The sequence below is a fragment of the Pseudozyma hubeiensis genome (assembly GCF_000403515.1).
Source record: "Pseudozyma hubeiensis SY62 DNA, scaffold: PHS57, whole genome shotgun sequence".
Taxonomy (NCBI): Eukaryota; Fungi; Basidiomycota; class Ustilaginomycetes; order Ustilaginales; family Ustilaginaceae; genus Pseudozyma; species Pseudozyma hubeiensis.
Window position 1 is genome coordinate 504,637 of NW_012133839.1, and position 16,587 is coordinate 521,223.

The window sequence follows — 16,587 nt, forward strand, 5'->3', positions numbered from 1 at the left end:
AGCCAGGCTCATTTAACAGCCAAATTGTACAGCATCTCCCATCGACCCTTGCACGACGACTTCCGGCGCTCAGAACCCGTCTTCATCGTCATCCTCGACATCCCAATCCACCGCAGCTTCCAGCTCCTCCGCCTCCTGATACATCTTATCCAGCCCCGTCAGCTGCTCCAGGTACTTGTCTTCGTTGAAAGCGTTCAGCAGCATCTCGAAGCCTCTGGCACGGTACGCTTCCACAACAGCTGCACTGCATCCCGTACAACGATCGTAGGCTTGACCGACTACCCTCAATGTGTGGAACTGCGCAAGGAAGCCTCGAAGCTGATGCGGTACGATACCGAGCACTGTGGTGGCATCTGCGATCGCTTGCGCATCTTCCACGCCTTGCCTCGATGTTTCACCCGCCGTGGCAGGCGCGTTTACCCCGAGATCGTGCTGCAGCACCGACACCATCAATTCAACAGCAGAGGCGCCGGCAATAGCGGCCAAGCCGGGTCTGGTCACCGTGCACATTTGATCCAACGTTCGGTCGGTGAGGGAATCGGATGGCGCAACCACATCGTTGCAAAAGTAGCAGCCTAGCCGTCCGTGCCAGCTCTGGTCAGCGGTCTTGCCTTTGTTCGCATCCGGTCGCCCCTCTGTTCCCTCGGCCGCTATGGGCGGACCCCCGTGTCGCATGACTAGATAGCTGTCGAAACCGAGTGCTGCATTGATGACCAGCTTGGATTTGGCAGCACCCAACAGACTTGGAAGCCATCGACTTTCCCTCGAGTCCATGAGCAGGTAGATGACGTCGTGTTCGTCCACCAGCTTTTCCAAGCGTTCGACGTCCTCCTTCACCCGGTGTTCGGTGTTTGGCGCAACCGGGTGTCCTGGCATCGGAATGCTGAGGCTGATGCCCTTAGCATCGACGCCAGGGTAGATGCGCATCAATCGCCTGGCCGCACATTCGGCTTTGGGCTGTCCGCCTTCCAGGCAGTCTTCAAAGTCAAATAGCGGCTGCCGTACTGGGTTGGAAAACGAAACTTTGGCAGAGTCCACCAACGTGATCTGTCGAACACCCCATCCCAAGAGAGAGCGCGCTACGTAACACCCGAGTGTACCCGCACCGAGCAAGAGGCATCGTGTGCTTTGGATCGTCTCGAGCTTGATTTCTGGCATGATTCGCCAGCGCATGAGCTTGAGATTGAGGTCGACAGCCTGATCCGCCAGCTTCCTCGGGTCCATCAGCGGTCCCAGATCGGCCACCTTGGGTGCGAGCTTGCCCTGTGCGTTGCGCTCCCAGCCAACGCCACTGGGCGCTGAGGTATCGCTTGGCTTGCAGGCGAGCCACGTTTGTCTTCCGTCGAATCGCAGTCCTGATGCCGAAGCCCGGTCAGCGCTCTGCGGTGCGGGCAGACGCACTTGTCCGACCACACTTCTCAACCTCCCCGGAGTGGGCGCGCTGGCGGCTGTTCCGACGTCGTCCTTCCAGCAGATGACCTGAGCTGACTCGACACCAAAGCGAGCGTGCAGATACGCCAAGAAGTTGCGCAGCGGCCAGCCCGGAATCTGTGATGAGCCCGAGGGATCGACAAAGCCGACATAGCGCGCCTGTTCCGGCACTCCCTCAAAGAAAGACTCGTACGTTGATATCCTGCTGCATCGTGCATCTGAGCTGTTCACCGCCTTGAAGAGGAAGAAGCCTCTTCCGATGCTTTGCTGCTGGATCCAATCTGTAATCACGTCGCACTGTGTGGCGCTGATTTTCGTCGAGACTCCCTTCCATGCTTCGTTGCCGTCTGGACCATCGTCCACCACTTCCCACGGCGGGCTGGTTGTTAGGGCAGGGTAGGCGAACCAGTAGTAGAACTTGAATTTCTTAAGGTCTGCAAACGTAAGCGCCAAAAAGGTTGTAAGGAATCGTTCTGGTTCTTGTTGCCTGTCGATCAACCCTTTCCAGAGGTGGCGAAGCGTGTCGTCAAAGATGGATTGCTTGTCTGCGCTGCGAAACGATTCAATCGTGTTGAAGTTCTTCAGGACACCTTGAGCTGAGATAGCGGAGACTGACTGGTGCGCGGACGATGAGGTCGACGCAGTGTCTGTCCCCTGGGCAGCTGACTGAAGACTGGCAGCATCGAGGCTGATCTGACTGCCGAGTGAGACCGACTCTCCGGTCTGACGATCAAGGATCGCTTTGCCGGCGGTATACTGGGCTGCGATGGAGACCGCGTCATCGCTGAGCTGAAGTTTGTCGATCTTTAGCGAGGAGAGTTCCTGCCAAAAGGTGGGATGGATATTTGTGCTGAATGGAGCAAATTTGAGGATCGCCATCCTCAAAGCGAGAGACTGGTGGACGAACAAGGTGGCGAGGATGATGGCGTGTCACGAGGAAGGCGGGAAGTGCGCTGAAGCTCGGGGTTGACAGCAGAATCAGGGTCTTTCAAAGGGTCCATCAAGTCAAATCGAAATTCTTGGCTCGTGCTCCGATTGAAGTCACGGGCAGGACGCGACTTTTGCCAGATCGACTGATGTCGTCCCACAGTTGTCGAGCTGGAGGACAGCACAATGCCGAATACTGCGGTACGAATACCTTGCGCCTCGATGTCGAAAGATAAGGTTGTTCACGAGTGTCTAGTTGGGCACCGTCGACAAGGGGGCACCTGGTCGAGCGACAAAGAGACGAGATAAAAGTACGACCTTGCGGAAAGGATTGAAAATGGAGTGCTAAAAATACAACGGGAAATGATGGACGTGAAATCTCAGTCGTGGGAGACTGTCGCGATTGCCTATCTGCAACAATGGCGCCAGCATGTGAGGGAATAATGTTACATGAGAGCAAGAAGATGTCACCTGCGTATCAAGCCAGGCGGACCACCCGAGCCGAGTGGCGGCGCCTTTCCTTTGACGCCTTGGTATGCCATGCCGCCGAACGGCAGCGACGGGTCAAAGGGCTGGGTACCAATGGTTTTGGGCGTTCCAGACTGATGCTGAGCGGAACTCTGCACCGACGACGTTGAGGTGGGTGCTGGTGCTTGGCCGGCTCCTTGACGCAATTTCTCTCTCTCAGCTGTCTTCCAAGCTGCTCGGATGGCGGGCGCTGCGCTGACAAGCTCGTCGGCGTCGACACCATCGCGAATCGACTTGAGAATCTTGTCGACGATAGAGCGATGATTGCCGTGATGCTTGTCATCACGAATACGCATCATCCGCCATCTTGGCGGCAGCGACAACTCCCGCGAGAGGTATGGCTCGGTGGCTGGCTGCGGATCGACCGACCAGACACACTCGACGATGCGGTCGTCGAATTGCTCTCCCGATTCGACCATCTGCCTCCACTCCTCAGGCTCCACCCACAGCTCGTCGAAGAACTCGTAGTCTTCGTGGGCCGAATCGCCCAAATACTGGTGCAGCTCGAAGAAGGGCATGACGGACAGATTCGGCAAGTTGCCGCGTGGATCACGTTCCAGGTCTGGCGGGAAGCGGAGGATCAGCTTGAAGTCGATCGTATTCTCGTTCGGCGGCTTCCACTTGAGAATCTTGGGGTCGGTACCCATCACGTAACCGCTGTTAAGACAGGTGAAGATGAGACCGTCGTTGCCATGAAGCAGATTGGGCACCGTCTCGTACAGAACCATCTGAATACCGTATGCAAGGTCCATCTTTTTGACCTGCACGTCAAAAGGGCGCCGTGCGGCAGCTGCAGGATTTCGCTTGAGATAGTCTACGTAAGGTGGATAGACGAAAGTCTTGAGGCGTCCGTAGCGTTTGCTGAGGGGTCGACTGGCGAGCAGCTCGCGATCCAGCACGATGAGGTCAAAGAGAAGCAGGACGAGTTTCTGCTTGCCGCTCGAATCGGTATCGATGACCAGTTCTCCGTCCATCAGCGTATGATTGCGCATGCCGTTGACGCGGGCCACCTCGGGATCCTTGGGCATGTGGTGCGGGAAGACGACGCCTTCGACCTGGTAGTAGTCGTTCTTTCGATCGATCAGGAAGACCTCTTGAGCGCCCGTAGAGGCAGGTATGACGATGAGAATTAGGACACGTTGACCATCCGACTTTTCGCACACCCAGTAGTCTTCGGACTGCAGTAGACCGATCGATGTCTTTTCGAACGAGACGGGCTGGGCTCCGGGAAAGCGGGAATGGTTGAGACGACAGAGACCGCGGACGTGCTCTCGTAGGAAGCTGAGCTGCTGAAAATCCTCGACCTTCCGACCGGGAACGCTGGGCACGCTAGCAGCGTGACCCAGCGGAGCCATGCTTGCTGTGTGAATCTCAGCCGCCTTTGGATGTGGAGAAGGAGCAGGCGCGAGGCGACGATGGACGGTCGTGCACCCTGGCTAGAAAGCCGGCGACAGTGCAGCGCCTCTCGACGGAGCAGAAGCTAGACTGCTGATGCAGCGTTGAAGCGCGTAGAAGACGGATGGAAGGTGGATGCGATTCTTGTCGAAGGAGAAGGACGAAACCTTGGATACAGTATCGACCCGTGAAGAAGACTCGCTGCTTCGCTTGTGCGAAGACGACCCTTGCCCGATTCGAGAGCCCCTCACCACCGCGATTCGATCAGATTCGAAGCAATGGGTCAATGACTCGTACGTGAAAGCGAGCCCGCGGGCGAATCTATTTTTGTTCCAAATGTTTTGGAGCCGGCGGCTGGAATCGAGTCTGTATATTTGCACAGACACCTATTGTACCAGCTCGAGTTCACCGGTTGCGCTCATCTCCAAGACTCTTCCACCGTTAGATGTCCCTTGTCCCTATAGGTCATGATGCAGTATCGCCATCAGGACATGAATAGTCGAGTGGAAACGAGTTCTTGCCCATCACACCGCTCCTTTGTCAAGGCTTGCAGTGTACCGTCTTGATATTAGCTGGTATGAATGTGATGAGCTTCTGGCACGATCCCACCTTTCACTGGACTGCACCCTGCTCAAGATTTGCAGAAGCAGCCTGTCGCTTGCGACCCGCCGAAGGCCTCGTCTCTCATCCGGCCGCATACAGAAGTTATCGGACCGACTGTGGACTCTGTGTTGCGACAGCGAGGGTTGATTATCATATATTGGCAGAACCGCAATGTTCGGGATCCGACTTGCTTTCTCTGTGCGGCACCAACGCTGCAAGAGAGAGAGAGAGAGGAGCAGACGCGGACAGACCGAACATGCCCTATTTCGTCTGCGGAATTCGAGGCTAGATTCACGCAAAATCCAACTTTCCAGAAATTGATTTGTGCACAGCCGCACAGCCGAGCTGAACAAGATTCTTGGAGCGCACAGCAGCACAGCCAATCTCACCCTCGAGCCCACTCCAGTTCAGGGTCACCGTTGCGTGGAAGCCCGAGTCTAGCCACGGGCCACACCACGACAGGCGAATCGGCTGTGGTGACACGCCACTTGTCTGACCTGCATGACTTCCACAGACTTTGCTCCACACCATCACCATCATCATCATCATCAGTCGTAACGGCGTCGCCTCCTCTTCCATCTCCCGTCCTCCTCTCTACGCACATCCCTTTAATCTAACGCGCTTTTCGACATGTCGGCTAAGGACTACTACGGCGGTCAGGGTGGTGGTACGTATGGACACGGTTCAATGGCTCGAGTTGGAGGTGGCGGAGATATCTCGCACTAAAGGCACGCTCTTCGATCCATCTACGCACGTTGAAGTCACGTGGCGGACGTCTGGCACCCAGCAACACGTGGTGTGGTTCACGAACGCGTGCCAGCTCGTTCCGATGTTCTTTGTTAGGCGTCTCCAGAGGGGGGTATATTCGGACATGCAACGGAAAGTCTCCGATGCCAGCTGAGCCGCCCTCCTTCGGCTCAACATCCGCCCCCTTTGAGCGCGATTCGGGGCCCGCGGCCCGCGATCAATCGTTCCCTCTCAGCATCGCGTGGATGGATCGGACGCCGACCGACCTCACCCATGCGGCAATGCGATATAGCCTCAGCTCGAGCCAGAAACCGTCAAACTCACTTCGTCGAGAGATCATGTCCCATTGACCCGCTTTGCTTTGCACCTCTCTGCGTACTTTTGTCATCGTATAGGCTACCCCCAGCAGCAGCAGCAAGGCTACGGTCAGCCTCAACAGGGCTACTACCCCCCTCCCCCTCAGCAGGCGTACGGAGGCCAGCCCCAGCAGGGCTACTACCCCCAGCAGCCTCAGCCTCAGCCCGTCTACGTCCAGCAGCCCCAGAAGAAGGGCGGCGGAGGTGGTGCCGGTACCTGCTGCGCGTGCTGTGCCGGTATGCTCGCCTGCTGCTGTCTCGAGGACCTGTGTCTCGGTAAGCGCGATTATGCCCGATAGGTGTCCCACCCATGTACCGTCGATCAGTCGCTGACTCGTCTTCTTGCTGCCGATCGCACTCTTTTCCCTTGCCTTGCCACTACAGACTGCATGTTCTAAGCGGGCGAATATCGCACGCCGCCCTACTCGTTCATGTTTCACCCCGACTCTGGTTCGTCTGTCCACCGCAGCCTTGTCTTCTGTCAGCCTGGCGCTCTCCGATCATGAGCGATTCTGATTGTTGATGCGGTGCAGTGGCCGCGATTGACTTGACCTTGTCGCTCAATGTCTCTTGTTTTATATCCACGGCTCTGTACATACACCAATGATAACGCCTTTCACGTCTTCCAAATTTGCTACTTGTCTGTTCGCATCAGCTGGCGAGACGAGATCTGGACTGGGCTCGAACAGTTTCTGCTTCGACTGAACGGAATCGGACCCTCGCAACGTCTTGCTTCCACAGATTTAGGAGAACCCGCCTCAACTTGAGGTCCATCTGAGACACGCGAACAAAAAGGCGAAGTGTTAGATAGTTGTTAGCGCACACCTTACGATTTTCGCATGGATGAATGTGGAGCTGACAAGGTCGATCACACCGTTTGAACGCGTATAGAAGGCCCGCACTTACGCACAGGCGATTTGCCAGATTCGCACGCACAGCTCAGCTTCCCACTTGGAACAACACTTTCCATGCCAACCACCGCAAGCACCATCACTGCCCTGGCCTTCACCGTACTCTTTCTCCATAACAACACGGCCTTGTCGACTCATCAACCATCTTAGCAAAGGACCATTCTCTGAACTTGGTCTTCGGCTCCATCGACCATCGCTTCGTTGCTACAGTAAAGTCGCTCGTCATCCCTCCTCTTACCCATTTCGATCATGAACTCGATACTCTCGCGCTTCGATCAGCCGATGAGCTCGTCATTCGGCGGAGGCGCTGCTAGTGCAGTCGCCGCACAGGACCAGCTCTTGGGTGCGCCAGGTCAGTTCGACCTCCCCAACATGGACCCGGCCACTTTCTTGTCCCAGTACACCGACGTCGACTCTTCCAATCCCGCTGCCAAGATCAAGCTCGCACACGGTACCACCACCCTTGCGTTCCGCTTCAAAGGCGGCATCATTGTTTGCGTAGACTCAAGAGCCACAGCAGGCTCCTACATCGCTTCGGGTACTGTCAAGAAGGTCATCGAGATCAACCCTTACCTCCTCGGCACCATGGCCGGTGGCGCCGCAGACTGTCAGTATTGGGAGACCTACCTGGGTATTCAATGTCGACTCCACGAACTTCGCAACAAGGAGCGCATTTCGGTCGCCGCAGCCAGCAAGTACCTCAGCAACCTCGTCTACAGCTATAAGGGCATGGGTCTGTCCATGGGAACCATGATCTGTGGCTGGGACAAGACCGGTCCTGCTCTCTTCTACGTCGACTCGGACGGCACTCGCCTCAAGGGTGATGTCTTCAGTGTCGGTTCCGGTTCCACCTTCGCGTACGGTGTGCTCGACCAAGGGTACAACTGGGATCTTTCCGACGAAGAGGCCCAGGAGCTTGGACGACGCTCCATCTATGCCGCCGCTCACAGAGATGCGTATTCGGGTAACGTAAGTATCAGCCGCACAAGCAGCCTTGCCCTGCTTCTCTTGTCTTCGCGGAATCTTTCTGACAACGTACCACTTGCCATCTCCCTTCACTTTCCGGTTTGCATTCGAAACCAACAGACCGTCAACCTTTACCACGTCCGCGAAAACGGATGGGAATTCATTGCGAACTACGACGTCTCAAAGTGTAAGTGCATGCCTGCATCTCAGCGAACGAATCCATCTTATAGTGTGGCAACCGAGAGCTCCTGTCTGACCATTTTGCTTTTGGACGCATCCACCGATTTGCGCTATAACAACAGTGCATTACGACGGACCCGGCGACAATGTTCCCGGAGCACCAGGCGGAGGCTACGGCTGGGAAGTGCGAACACAGGGTCTCTCATCGAAACTCGAAGCACAGCCAGGACAGAGCGTCAGTGGTCAGGGTGGCCGCTTTGCAGACGAACAGCCGCTCGCTGCGCAGGTACGACCCGAGCAGGCATAACCGTTCCCTGCTTCCTTCGACTCACATCTTGTACACTATTCACTCTGAAGTCATTTGCAATCGGCTCAACGGTCTGGGACTTGTGTTTGTGGCGGAGCGACAGAGGCGCAAGCAGGGGTTTGCGAAGTTCAGAGGTGCACGCAACAATCAAGTGTATAAGTTGAAGGCAATCATAGAAGACAAGCCTGGTGAATTGCATAGCTGCACAAAGAATAGCGAACGCTACTCATTCCATTTGGATGCTGTACGGCGACGATTCCTCCGGCAACAACCTTCAAGAGCTTCAACGACGAGGCTGTCATACCTCAAACGGTGCGTTTGCTGAACAACCTAGCACGTGCTGCATCCATTGACGTCGCGCGCGCTGAAGAAGACGTGGTTCGTCGAACCTTGGCCAAGACTACCACCGCCAGCAATGACAATGTCTTTGGGGTTGAAACCCTTGGTGACCTGGCGAGAGTATGCGGCCGGAGCGTTGGGGACGGAAAGACGGGTCCACGCATTCGCAGCACCATTGGCTCGGTTGAGGTAGAGACCGGTGTCCGAGTAAGCACTCACAACGACGGTGCCGTTGGCCGTGGCACCCGAGCTGGAGCCGATCTGCGTCCACATGACGTACGGACTCGATCGTGGAATGGTCCCATCGCTCGCCTTGAGCACCTGCTGAGGCTTGTCGGCCCAGCTGAAAGGATCGTTTGAAACCTTGTAGTACACCGAAAAGTCTCCTTCGGGCGCACCTCCGTACTCGAAAGTCATGATGTAGTTGCCATTGCCCATCTGAGCCACCACAGGCATACCTGGACGTGCCGAGTAGGCAGATTCGGTGACGTCGTTGACGACAGAGCCCCAATTTTTGAGATCAGTCGTTGTCTGGTGGACGAGCTTCTGGCCGTAGCTGGGGTCTCGCTGGTCCGAGTAGTAGCAGATCAGCTGTCCATTGTTGACGAGCAAGAAGGGCTCCCACACGGGTGTTTCGCCATTGTTAGGGACAGCCTTGCCACCGGCGGTAATGTGAGAGAGGAACTTCCACGTTTTTCCCTTGTCTGTGCTGATGTAAAGGTCGAGCTGAGTCTTGGAGAGATCCTCGGGGATCGAGTTCCCAGCGAGGAGGATGGAGCCCGCGGGATAGCCGGCAAAGCTTTGCTTGAGCTCGTACAGGAAAGGCTGGTAGCGAAGTCCCCAGCCGTTGACCTGATCCGTGACGGTCGAGTAGGGCGACCAAGTGTAGCCATGATCCGTTGAGCGATAAATTGGGAACCAGGTCTTGCCGCCTGAATAGTTCTCCCAGGTAGTCAAGAGTGTGCCAGAATTATCGTTGACAGTCAGCATGAGAGTGCGAGCATACAGCGAGCGGTCGCTCGTGTAGTTGCTCGGAGGCGTGTAGATGGTCACAGGCCCAAAGTCTCTCTTTTGCAGAGGCGAAGACTTGGCGATTGAGAGTGCCAGGCATGCAAAGCCCATTGCTTTTGCGATGAAGTGCATCTTGATAAACGGCCTGTTATGGAGAAGCCGGATTCTTGTCGTGTGCTACAGCCAGGTCTTCCTTGCTTGCAGATAAGGCGGTGAAGAGCAGGACATCATTCCTCAGGACGCCAATAAGAACTGAGTTATATGCGCTTTGCATTGCTAAGTGCAGGAAGAGCAGCACGGGTGCCACGCAACTTAGCCTGCTAAAACGGAAGTGCTTCGGAAGTCGCTCGCTACCGCACTTGCTACTACGGCTTTCCGTGTGAGTAGCATCGAAGCGGAGATCTCACCTCGGCTGAACGTTCGCGTAACTCTCGATGACCATGTGCAAGACTACAACGCCAAGACAAGCTGAGGGTGCCATGCTTGGCTCGCGTAGGGAGTTTCCACATGCGATTCGTGCATTCGGCGATCAGACAAAGAGACGGCAATCTCATGAACTTCCAGGACGTAGGGCAGCTTCAATGTGTAGTATTACCGAGCTCCGAAGGTCAAAGGCCCGAGCGACCCAAACTGTACATACGCTGTCGGCAGAGCAACGCAACGTCAGGTCTCTTTCATGACCTCCTCGCAGGGACGAGGAGCCCCGCAATCAACCCCACATTGCCGAAAAAAGGTGACGTTTTCTCGCTTAGCAGCTTGTGTGCGTGCGTCTCTCGACGGCAATCTCTTAGGGCCTGGCGGAAGAAGCGGCTATTTGTCTGGAATTCCGCACTGCTTGTGAACTGTACGACCTACTTGTACCTTTGTGCTTCATCCAAGCACCTCCCTGGTCCTGCACGTTGCAGATGGTGACGGACGATGGGACTCACAAATCACGCCGGTCAACTCCTCGGAACTCGCCTGCCTCGCTTACTAGAGGATGTCGAGCAAGGCTTCGTCAAGGCCAACGTTACGAGACGAGGCGGAGCATAAATTTGCCATGCAACGGCTGCCCAGCAACCAGGGTCCAATCCTTCGGAACAATTCTGATCTCCGCCACGGCAATCTCTCATTCGCTTATTGTCCCACGCAGTGAGCTTTGTGCGGAAGAGATCACTCCGCTGCGTCCTCTGCTCGGTCTAAAACCTCGCTCGGTGAAAAGCATTCAGGTGCTTGCCCGTCTCGGCGAAAGTCCGGCAACCACAGCGAGGGAGGCGGCCCCAACACAATCTAGGCCGCTTTCACCTCCAAAGGCGTACAGATGTGCCGGAACAACTCTTGTCTTCCGTCTTTGATTCATCTTTCGATTCTGTAAGCCTCGGTAGGGCCTACGGCATGTCGCGCAGCAGCGATGGCGCTGGCGACAAGAGAGGCACAGCGCAGCTCCTGTTATCGTGTTCGACTTCGTCCTTCTTGTCCTCGTCGCTAGCTTCCAGTCAGCTCGCAGTTTTGCAGGCACCAGCTCAAAAGATTGTCTCATAATTAAGAGCAAATCGAGTCAGTGTGTGTTTGCAAGATGACTCACTCCTATCAGGAACGGTATCTGAGACAAGCACAAGTAGCGGATCGGTGCGGTTTATCACGACAGACTTTGGACTATGAAGTGTGGATTTTGCCTTAGCATCATTGAACTCGATAAGTTACAGAAGAATACGCATCAGTGCTTCTCGATGTCATGATCGTGACTGCTGGTCTTGAGACCGTCAAGCTTGTCATCGTGACTTCCGGTCTCGACAAAGTCGGGCTGTGCAATGCTGACAATTCCCCGTCGAAGCTCCTCTTCTCGCTTCTTGTCCGATCCAATGCTTGTGTTGTGGAAAGCGACGATCCAAGGCGTGTTTTCGAAGAACTCGTCCATCTCCTCGAGAGTTCGTCCCTTGGTCTCTGGAAGGATGAGCCAGAATGTAAGAGCATTCGTGAAGCCTCCTACAGCAAAGAGAATGTAGTACTTCCAACCAACGCTCTCAAGAGCTTTAGGCGTGACCTGTCCGATCATGAAATTGGCAAGCCAGCAACTGATGCTCGTCAAAGCAGTACCTTTCGCCCTGATCGACGTTCCCATAATCTCAACAGGAACGGCCCAGGACAGAGGTCCGATGCCTGCCGAGAAGGCGAAGTTGAAGATCCAAATCATGGCGATAAAAGCACCTCCGGCATGCGAGTTGAAGCGAGGGCTGTCAGCCGGGAAGACAGCTTGGAGAGCGGTGGCGATGGCAAAGCAGGACCCAGCCACGGCGTTGCAGACAATAAGTGGCCACCTTCTGCCCAACTTGTCGACAAAGAGCACGCAAGCACCTTCTCCGAGGAGGGCGATGATCGAGTTGATGCTCTGCAGCAGGAAGATCCGCGAGTTCGAGTAGCCGAAGGCGCCAAAGATTTCGGGAGCGTAGTACTGGATGGCGGCAACACCGGTAATCTGCACCGAAAATTGAAGGATGACACCGATGGCGACTTTGCGGATGTTTTGTGTGCTGCCAAAGATCTCGGACCAGCCACTAGCCGTTCCCTTCTCGACGGCGAGCTTGGCCTTGATCTCGGCGAGCTCTGCTCGAACAAAGACGTCGGATGTGTCGCCACGCGCGTGCAGGCGGGCGAGTGATCGCAAGGCTTCTTCCTCGCGACCCTTTGCCATGAGCCAACGAGGCGACTCGGGAAAGAGCATGATGAGGAAAGCCAGAGGAACGGCAGGCGCGATTTGAAGACCCAGGGGAAATCGCCATTCAAAGACGGTGTTGTGATGGTGCAGGTTGGTGCCGTACACGACGAACGAGGCGATTAGAGCGCCAATTCCAAGGAAGAATTGCTGCAGCGTTGTCAGCCGACCGCGAATGGACGGATGAGCGATCTCGGACTGGTACAGAGGCGCCAGAAGCGACAACATGCCAATGCCGATTCCCGCGAAGAAACGGCCGGCCATCATCATGCCCTGGTTCATGGCGGCCGTCTGGAGCACACCGCCAAGGATGAAGATGAGAGCGCCGACCATGATGGCGAAGCGTCGCGAAAAGGCATCGGCAATGAGCGACGCGGGGATGCAGCCAACGAAGGCACCGAGCAGCATCGAACTGACAATGAAGCCAATGTAGTCGCTGCTCGGGTTCTTGGTGACCCGCTTAAAGTCAGGAGCAACGATGACTCCAGCAATTACACCGAGATCTGTGGTCGATGGAAAAGGCATCCCAAAGTCAGCATGAAATGTCTCGTGTCGCAATACATATTGGGTAACGATACGCACCATAGCCAAATAGGATGGAGCCAAGCGCTGCAAAGCAGCCGCAGAGCCAAGTGTAGAGCTTGGGAGGAAGCGCCATGATGTTCCGAGGACGCACGCAGTCGGGAAAGACGAAGAAGGCTTAGACGTTGGCAGAGGTGGATGAGAGTGTTTCTTGAAGGAAGATTGCTTGCTGCCAAAGGGGATGCCTACGGAGGGGTTTGCTTTGGACGAGCATGCATCTCGAGGAGTGGGGACATTATATGGGCATTGGTGTCCTGCATACGCTACGCTCAGCGGACCCGCACGACGCACAAGTACAACAGGGAAAAGAGTGGGGTCCCGCAGCAGGCACATGGTACGACGAGCAGTGTGGGGAAATGGCTTTGGAAAATTTGCCGAGGAGGACGTGGGGCAGGCATGCATTGCTGCGAGTAACCGAGATCGAGTCAGCAAGGAACGAAAGGATAATCAAGATGTCGAGCGACCGTCAAAGCAATTGAGCTGAACGAAAGCGCCACCACGGCGATATCGTGAGGGCCTAGCTGTTGGTTCAAGCCATACTGTACCCGTCCATGTCGTTCAAGACAGCATTTGCCGCAACGAGGAGAGAGGGCTAGGAACAATGGACAGCCAGTTCGTTGCGCGTGAACCAGCGATATTGACACTCCGGTCGACAGATTCCCGAGACCACGCCTGTGATCTCGTTGGACAGGTGGAACAAGTCCGAAGAGACGCGTTCCTGATCAACGACACATGGACTGACTCTACACCTCGACGACGTCTCGCAACTCTTGGCACTTCAGCACCCGCGCATACAGCAATATGGATTGGGCTGGTGAGTGGGTCGAAGGAAACCGGCACGAGGAGAGCATGACACAGTCTGTGAATAACGTGTTGCTTCGGAAATCTCTACGGTTCGAGGTCCGTTTGCAGTAGCACGAACCCGTGGTTGAAGGGAGAGAGATTTGCGAGGCTCCGCTTGGCACTCCGACTCGGCATTTTTCAGCACACGCGACGAGGTGCGCCACTCCATCTGCTACGGTCATAACGGCGGCCGGCTTTGTTCCGGCTAAAAGGCAATGTTCGTATCCCGGACTGAGCAGCCAATCCGTCGACCAGGTCGTACTGAGTGCGTCGCTGGATGTTTGCCGCGGAATTGGAAGAATTTGAACGCCCATACGATCGCGGGGAGTCTTTGTGCCTTGCAGTTCTTTTTTCACGGAAATCTCCAAGGGTCGCAAGCGGGCGAATCGCCCTCCACCACCTTGCTGCTGCGTTTCGGCTTGAGTGGAGTACAAGCATGTTCAAGCCCGCTAGGCTTTGTATACGTACACAAGGTACAGGTCCTCCTACAATTCGTGCCAACATGCGGCAATCTCTTGTCGTCATTGTCTTCTGGTTGGAGGCGGCATCGCTTGTCCCTACTTGTTGGCTTCAGCGGCCATGTCGTTTGGCAGGGTTGGCTGCTGACGACGTGCAACGTCGGCCAATTCAAAAGTGGCTGGATCTTGTCAGCTGTCTTTGCCTGGCTAAGCCATCTCCCGCGTTTGTTTGATTGGTCAGAGAGATTGCCGCGAGTATACTCCGACAAAAGACCCTTTGCGCAGGTGTGTGCCACTTGCTCGCATGTTCGCTTTCCGAAATACGAAAGCGTTCACAGGTAATCCCCCCACGTCGAGCTACTGTCCGTGCATCCGCAGCTTGCGGATCACCTCGCAAAGACCCCAGGATGTACCTCTTCCCTAGCTGAAAGACCTTGGAGGGATCTCGTGCCTCTTTCCCTCTTAACCACCTGTGCATTGCTTCATGCCCCGGCTACACGGTCAGCGACAACACTGACCTGAAGACCGACTTTGCATACATCAAGATGGCCGGCGTTAACCCATACGCAACAGGCTCCGAATCTCCTGTTGCGCTTCGAAAGGGCAACTTTCAGCATTGCCCACAGCTCACCAACGAGCCCATTCGCATCAATCCGCTCGCACTCACGCTTCCTCGATCTGCACCGCTGGTGAGCGACAAGCTCTACTCTGGCTTTGTCGAGCATCTCGGTCGCGGCATATATGGTGGCATTGTCGATGATCCCAAGAAGCCGAGTCCTGATACGATTCTGGAGAAGCAAGACAAGGGAGATGACCGCACCAAAGGTCGCCTGGCGTGGAGGAAGGATGTCGTCAAGATACTCGCCAAGGACGGAGAGCTCGAGATGCCCATCCTTCGCTGGCCAGGCGGCAACTTTGTCAGCAACTACCATTGGCAGGATGGAATCGGACCCATCTCGGATCGTCCAAAACGCGTCGAGCTAGCTTGGCTATCGACCGAGACGAATCACTTTGGTACCGACGAGTTCATCGACTACTGTCGAGAGCTCAAGGTGGAGCCCTACTTTTGTATCAACATGGGTACGGGCACGTACGAAGAGGCGCTTGCGTGGCTCGAGTATTGCAACGGCACTGGCGATACCCATTGGGCCAACCTGCGCCGCAAGAACACGGGCCGAGACGAGCCACACAACGTCAAATACTGGGGCCTTGGCAACGAGATGCACGGCCCATGGCAAGTGGGTTTCCTCAACGCAACCGACTACACCAAGATGGCCAAGCGCTGGGCCCACGGCATGAAGCTAGTCGATCCATCCATCAAGCTGGTATCTTGCGGAAACCAGGGCAACTCGGAATGGGACCGTGAGGTGCTCAATGGTCTGATCGGCGTTGTGGACTTCCATTCTATCCACCTCTACTCGATGCTCGGACACGAACACTACAGCACCGTGCAAGGCTTCGACTACGAGAAGAACGTCTTCGGACCAGCTGCAGCAGAGCGTGGAATCGAGATTTGTGCATCACTCATCGACCTCGCCAAGATCGACAAAGCGCAGTCTCTGCTCGACTGGAATAACCGCGATCAAAAGGTGGCCGCCCGCGACATCAAGATCTGCTACGACGAATGGAACGTATGGGACGAAGTCAAGGCGCCAGGCTCTCAGGGGCTCGAGCAGGCCTACGACTATACCGACATGCTCGGCGTCGTTGCTTGGCTCAACGTCTTGGTACGCAAGTCAAAAGATGTCGGCATCGCCTGCATCGCACAGAGCGTCAACGTCATTTCGCCGCTCATGACGAGTTCGGAAGGCCTGCTGTTCCAAACCACCTACTGGCCGCTGCGTCTGTTCTCTCGGTACATGAAGAACGGACGTCTGCTGAATCTTGGCTTCACGCCAGACTCCTACGAGGGACCTACCTACCCCGAATGGATCCAGCACATCACCAAGCCAGCCTATATCGACTGCGTCGGGATGATCATTCAAGAGCCAGGCTCGAATCACGTCAGTATCAGACTGAGTGTACTCAATCGACATCCCACCGCCGATTGGAATGGTGCGATCGTATTTGACGGCCTCAATCTCGAAAGTGTTGAGGAGCACGTTCTCTATCACGACGACCTTGCAGCGAAAAACACTTTCGAAAAGCCTGACGAGGTGGTACCCAAAGTGAGCAAGTATCAGGGCAGGGACTGGCTCAGTCAAGGCTCACGACCCGTTCGAAAGCATTCGTGGACTTTCCTCATCTTTGGGGGAGAACTCAATGGGGAGAAGTAAGCACGAGCTACACATGTGAGAAGTTGACACCAGCT

At 55.6% G+C, this 16,587-nt stretch overlaps 5 protein-coding genes across 5 annotated transcripts; 2 read left to right on the forward strand and 3 right to left on the reverse strand.

The window, feature by feature from the left end:
* Positions 1-69: 69 nt before the first annotated feature.
* PHSY_006077 (hypothetical protein) lies at positions 70-4,241 on the reverse strand (the record flags this gene model as incomplete). Its single annotated transcript, XM_012336680.1, has 3 exons — positions 70-2,253; positions 2,570-2,639; positions 2,830-4,241. 3 exons carry the CDS (start codon positions 4,239-4,241, stop codon positions 70-72), a joined length of 3,666 nt encoding a protein of 1,221 aa, XP_012192070.1.
* A 164-nt stretch (positions 4,242-4,405) lies between these two features.
* Positions 4,406-8,676, forward strand: PHSY_006078 (20S proteasome subunit; the record flags this gene model as incomplete). Its single annotated transcript, XM_012336681.1, has 4 exons — positions 4,406-4,574; positions 6,027-6,263; positions 7,251-7,867; positions 8,167-8,676. 4 exons carry the CDS (start codon positions 4,406-4,408, stop codon positions 8,674-8,676), a joined length of 1,533 nt encoding a protein of 510 aa, XP_012192071.1.
* Positions 8,677-8,681: 5 nt separating this feature from the next.
* On the reverse strand, positions 8,682-9,833 carry PHSY_006079 (glycoside hydrolase; the record flags this gene model as incomplete). The annotated part of the gene is made up of 1 exon (XM_012336682.1): positions 8,682-9,833. The coding sequence occupies one exon, from the start codon at positions 9,831-9,833 to the stop codon at positions 8,682-8,684; it is 1,152 nt and encodes a 383-aa protein (XP_012192072.1).
* A 1,564-nt stretch (positions 9,834-11,397) lies between these two features.
* PHSY_006080 (hypothetical protein) lies at positions 11,398-13,308 on the reverse strand (the record flags this gene model as incomplete). Its single annotated transcript, XM_012336683.1, has 1 exon — positions 11,398-13,308. The coding sequence occupies one exon, from the start codon at positions 13,306-13,308 to the stop codon at positions 11,398-11,400; it is 1,911 nt and encodes a 636-aa protein (XP_012192073.1).
* Positions 13,309-13,576: 268 nt separating this feature from the next.
* PHSY_006081 (glycoside hydrolase) lies at positions 13,577-16,552 on the forward strand (the record flags this gene model as incomplete). The annotated part of the gene is made up of 2 exons (XM_012336684.1): positions 13,577-13,789; positions 14,879-16,552. The coding sequence occupies 2 exons, from the start codon at positions 13,577-13,579 to the stop codon at positions 16,550-16,552; spliced, it is 1,887 nt and encodes a 628-aa protein (XP_012192074.1).
* Positions 16,553-16,587: the final 35 nt, after the last annotated feature.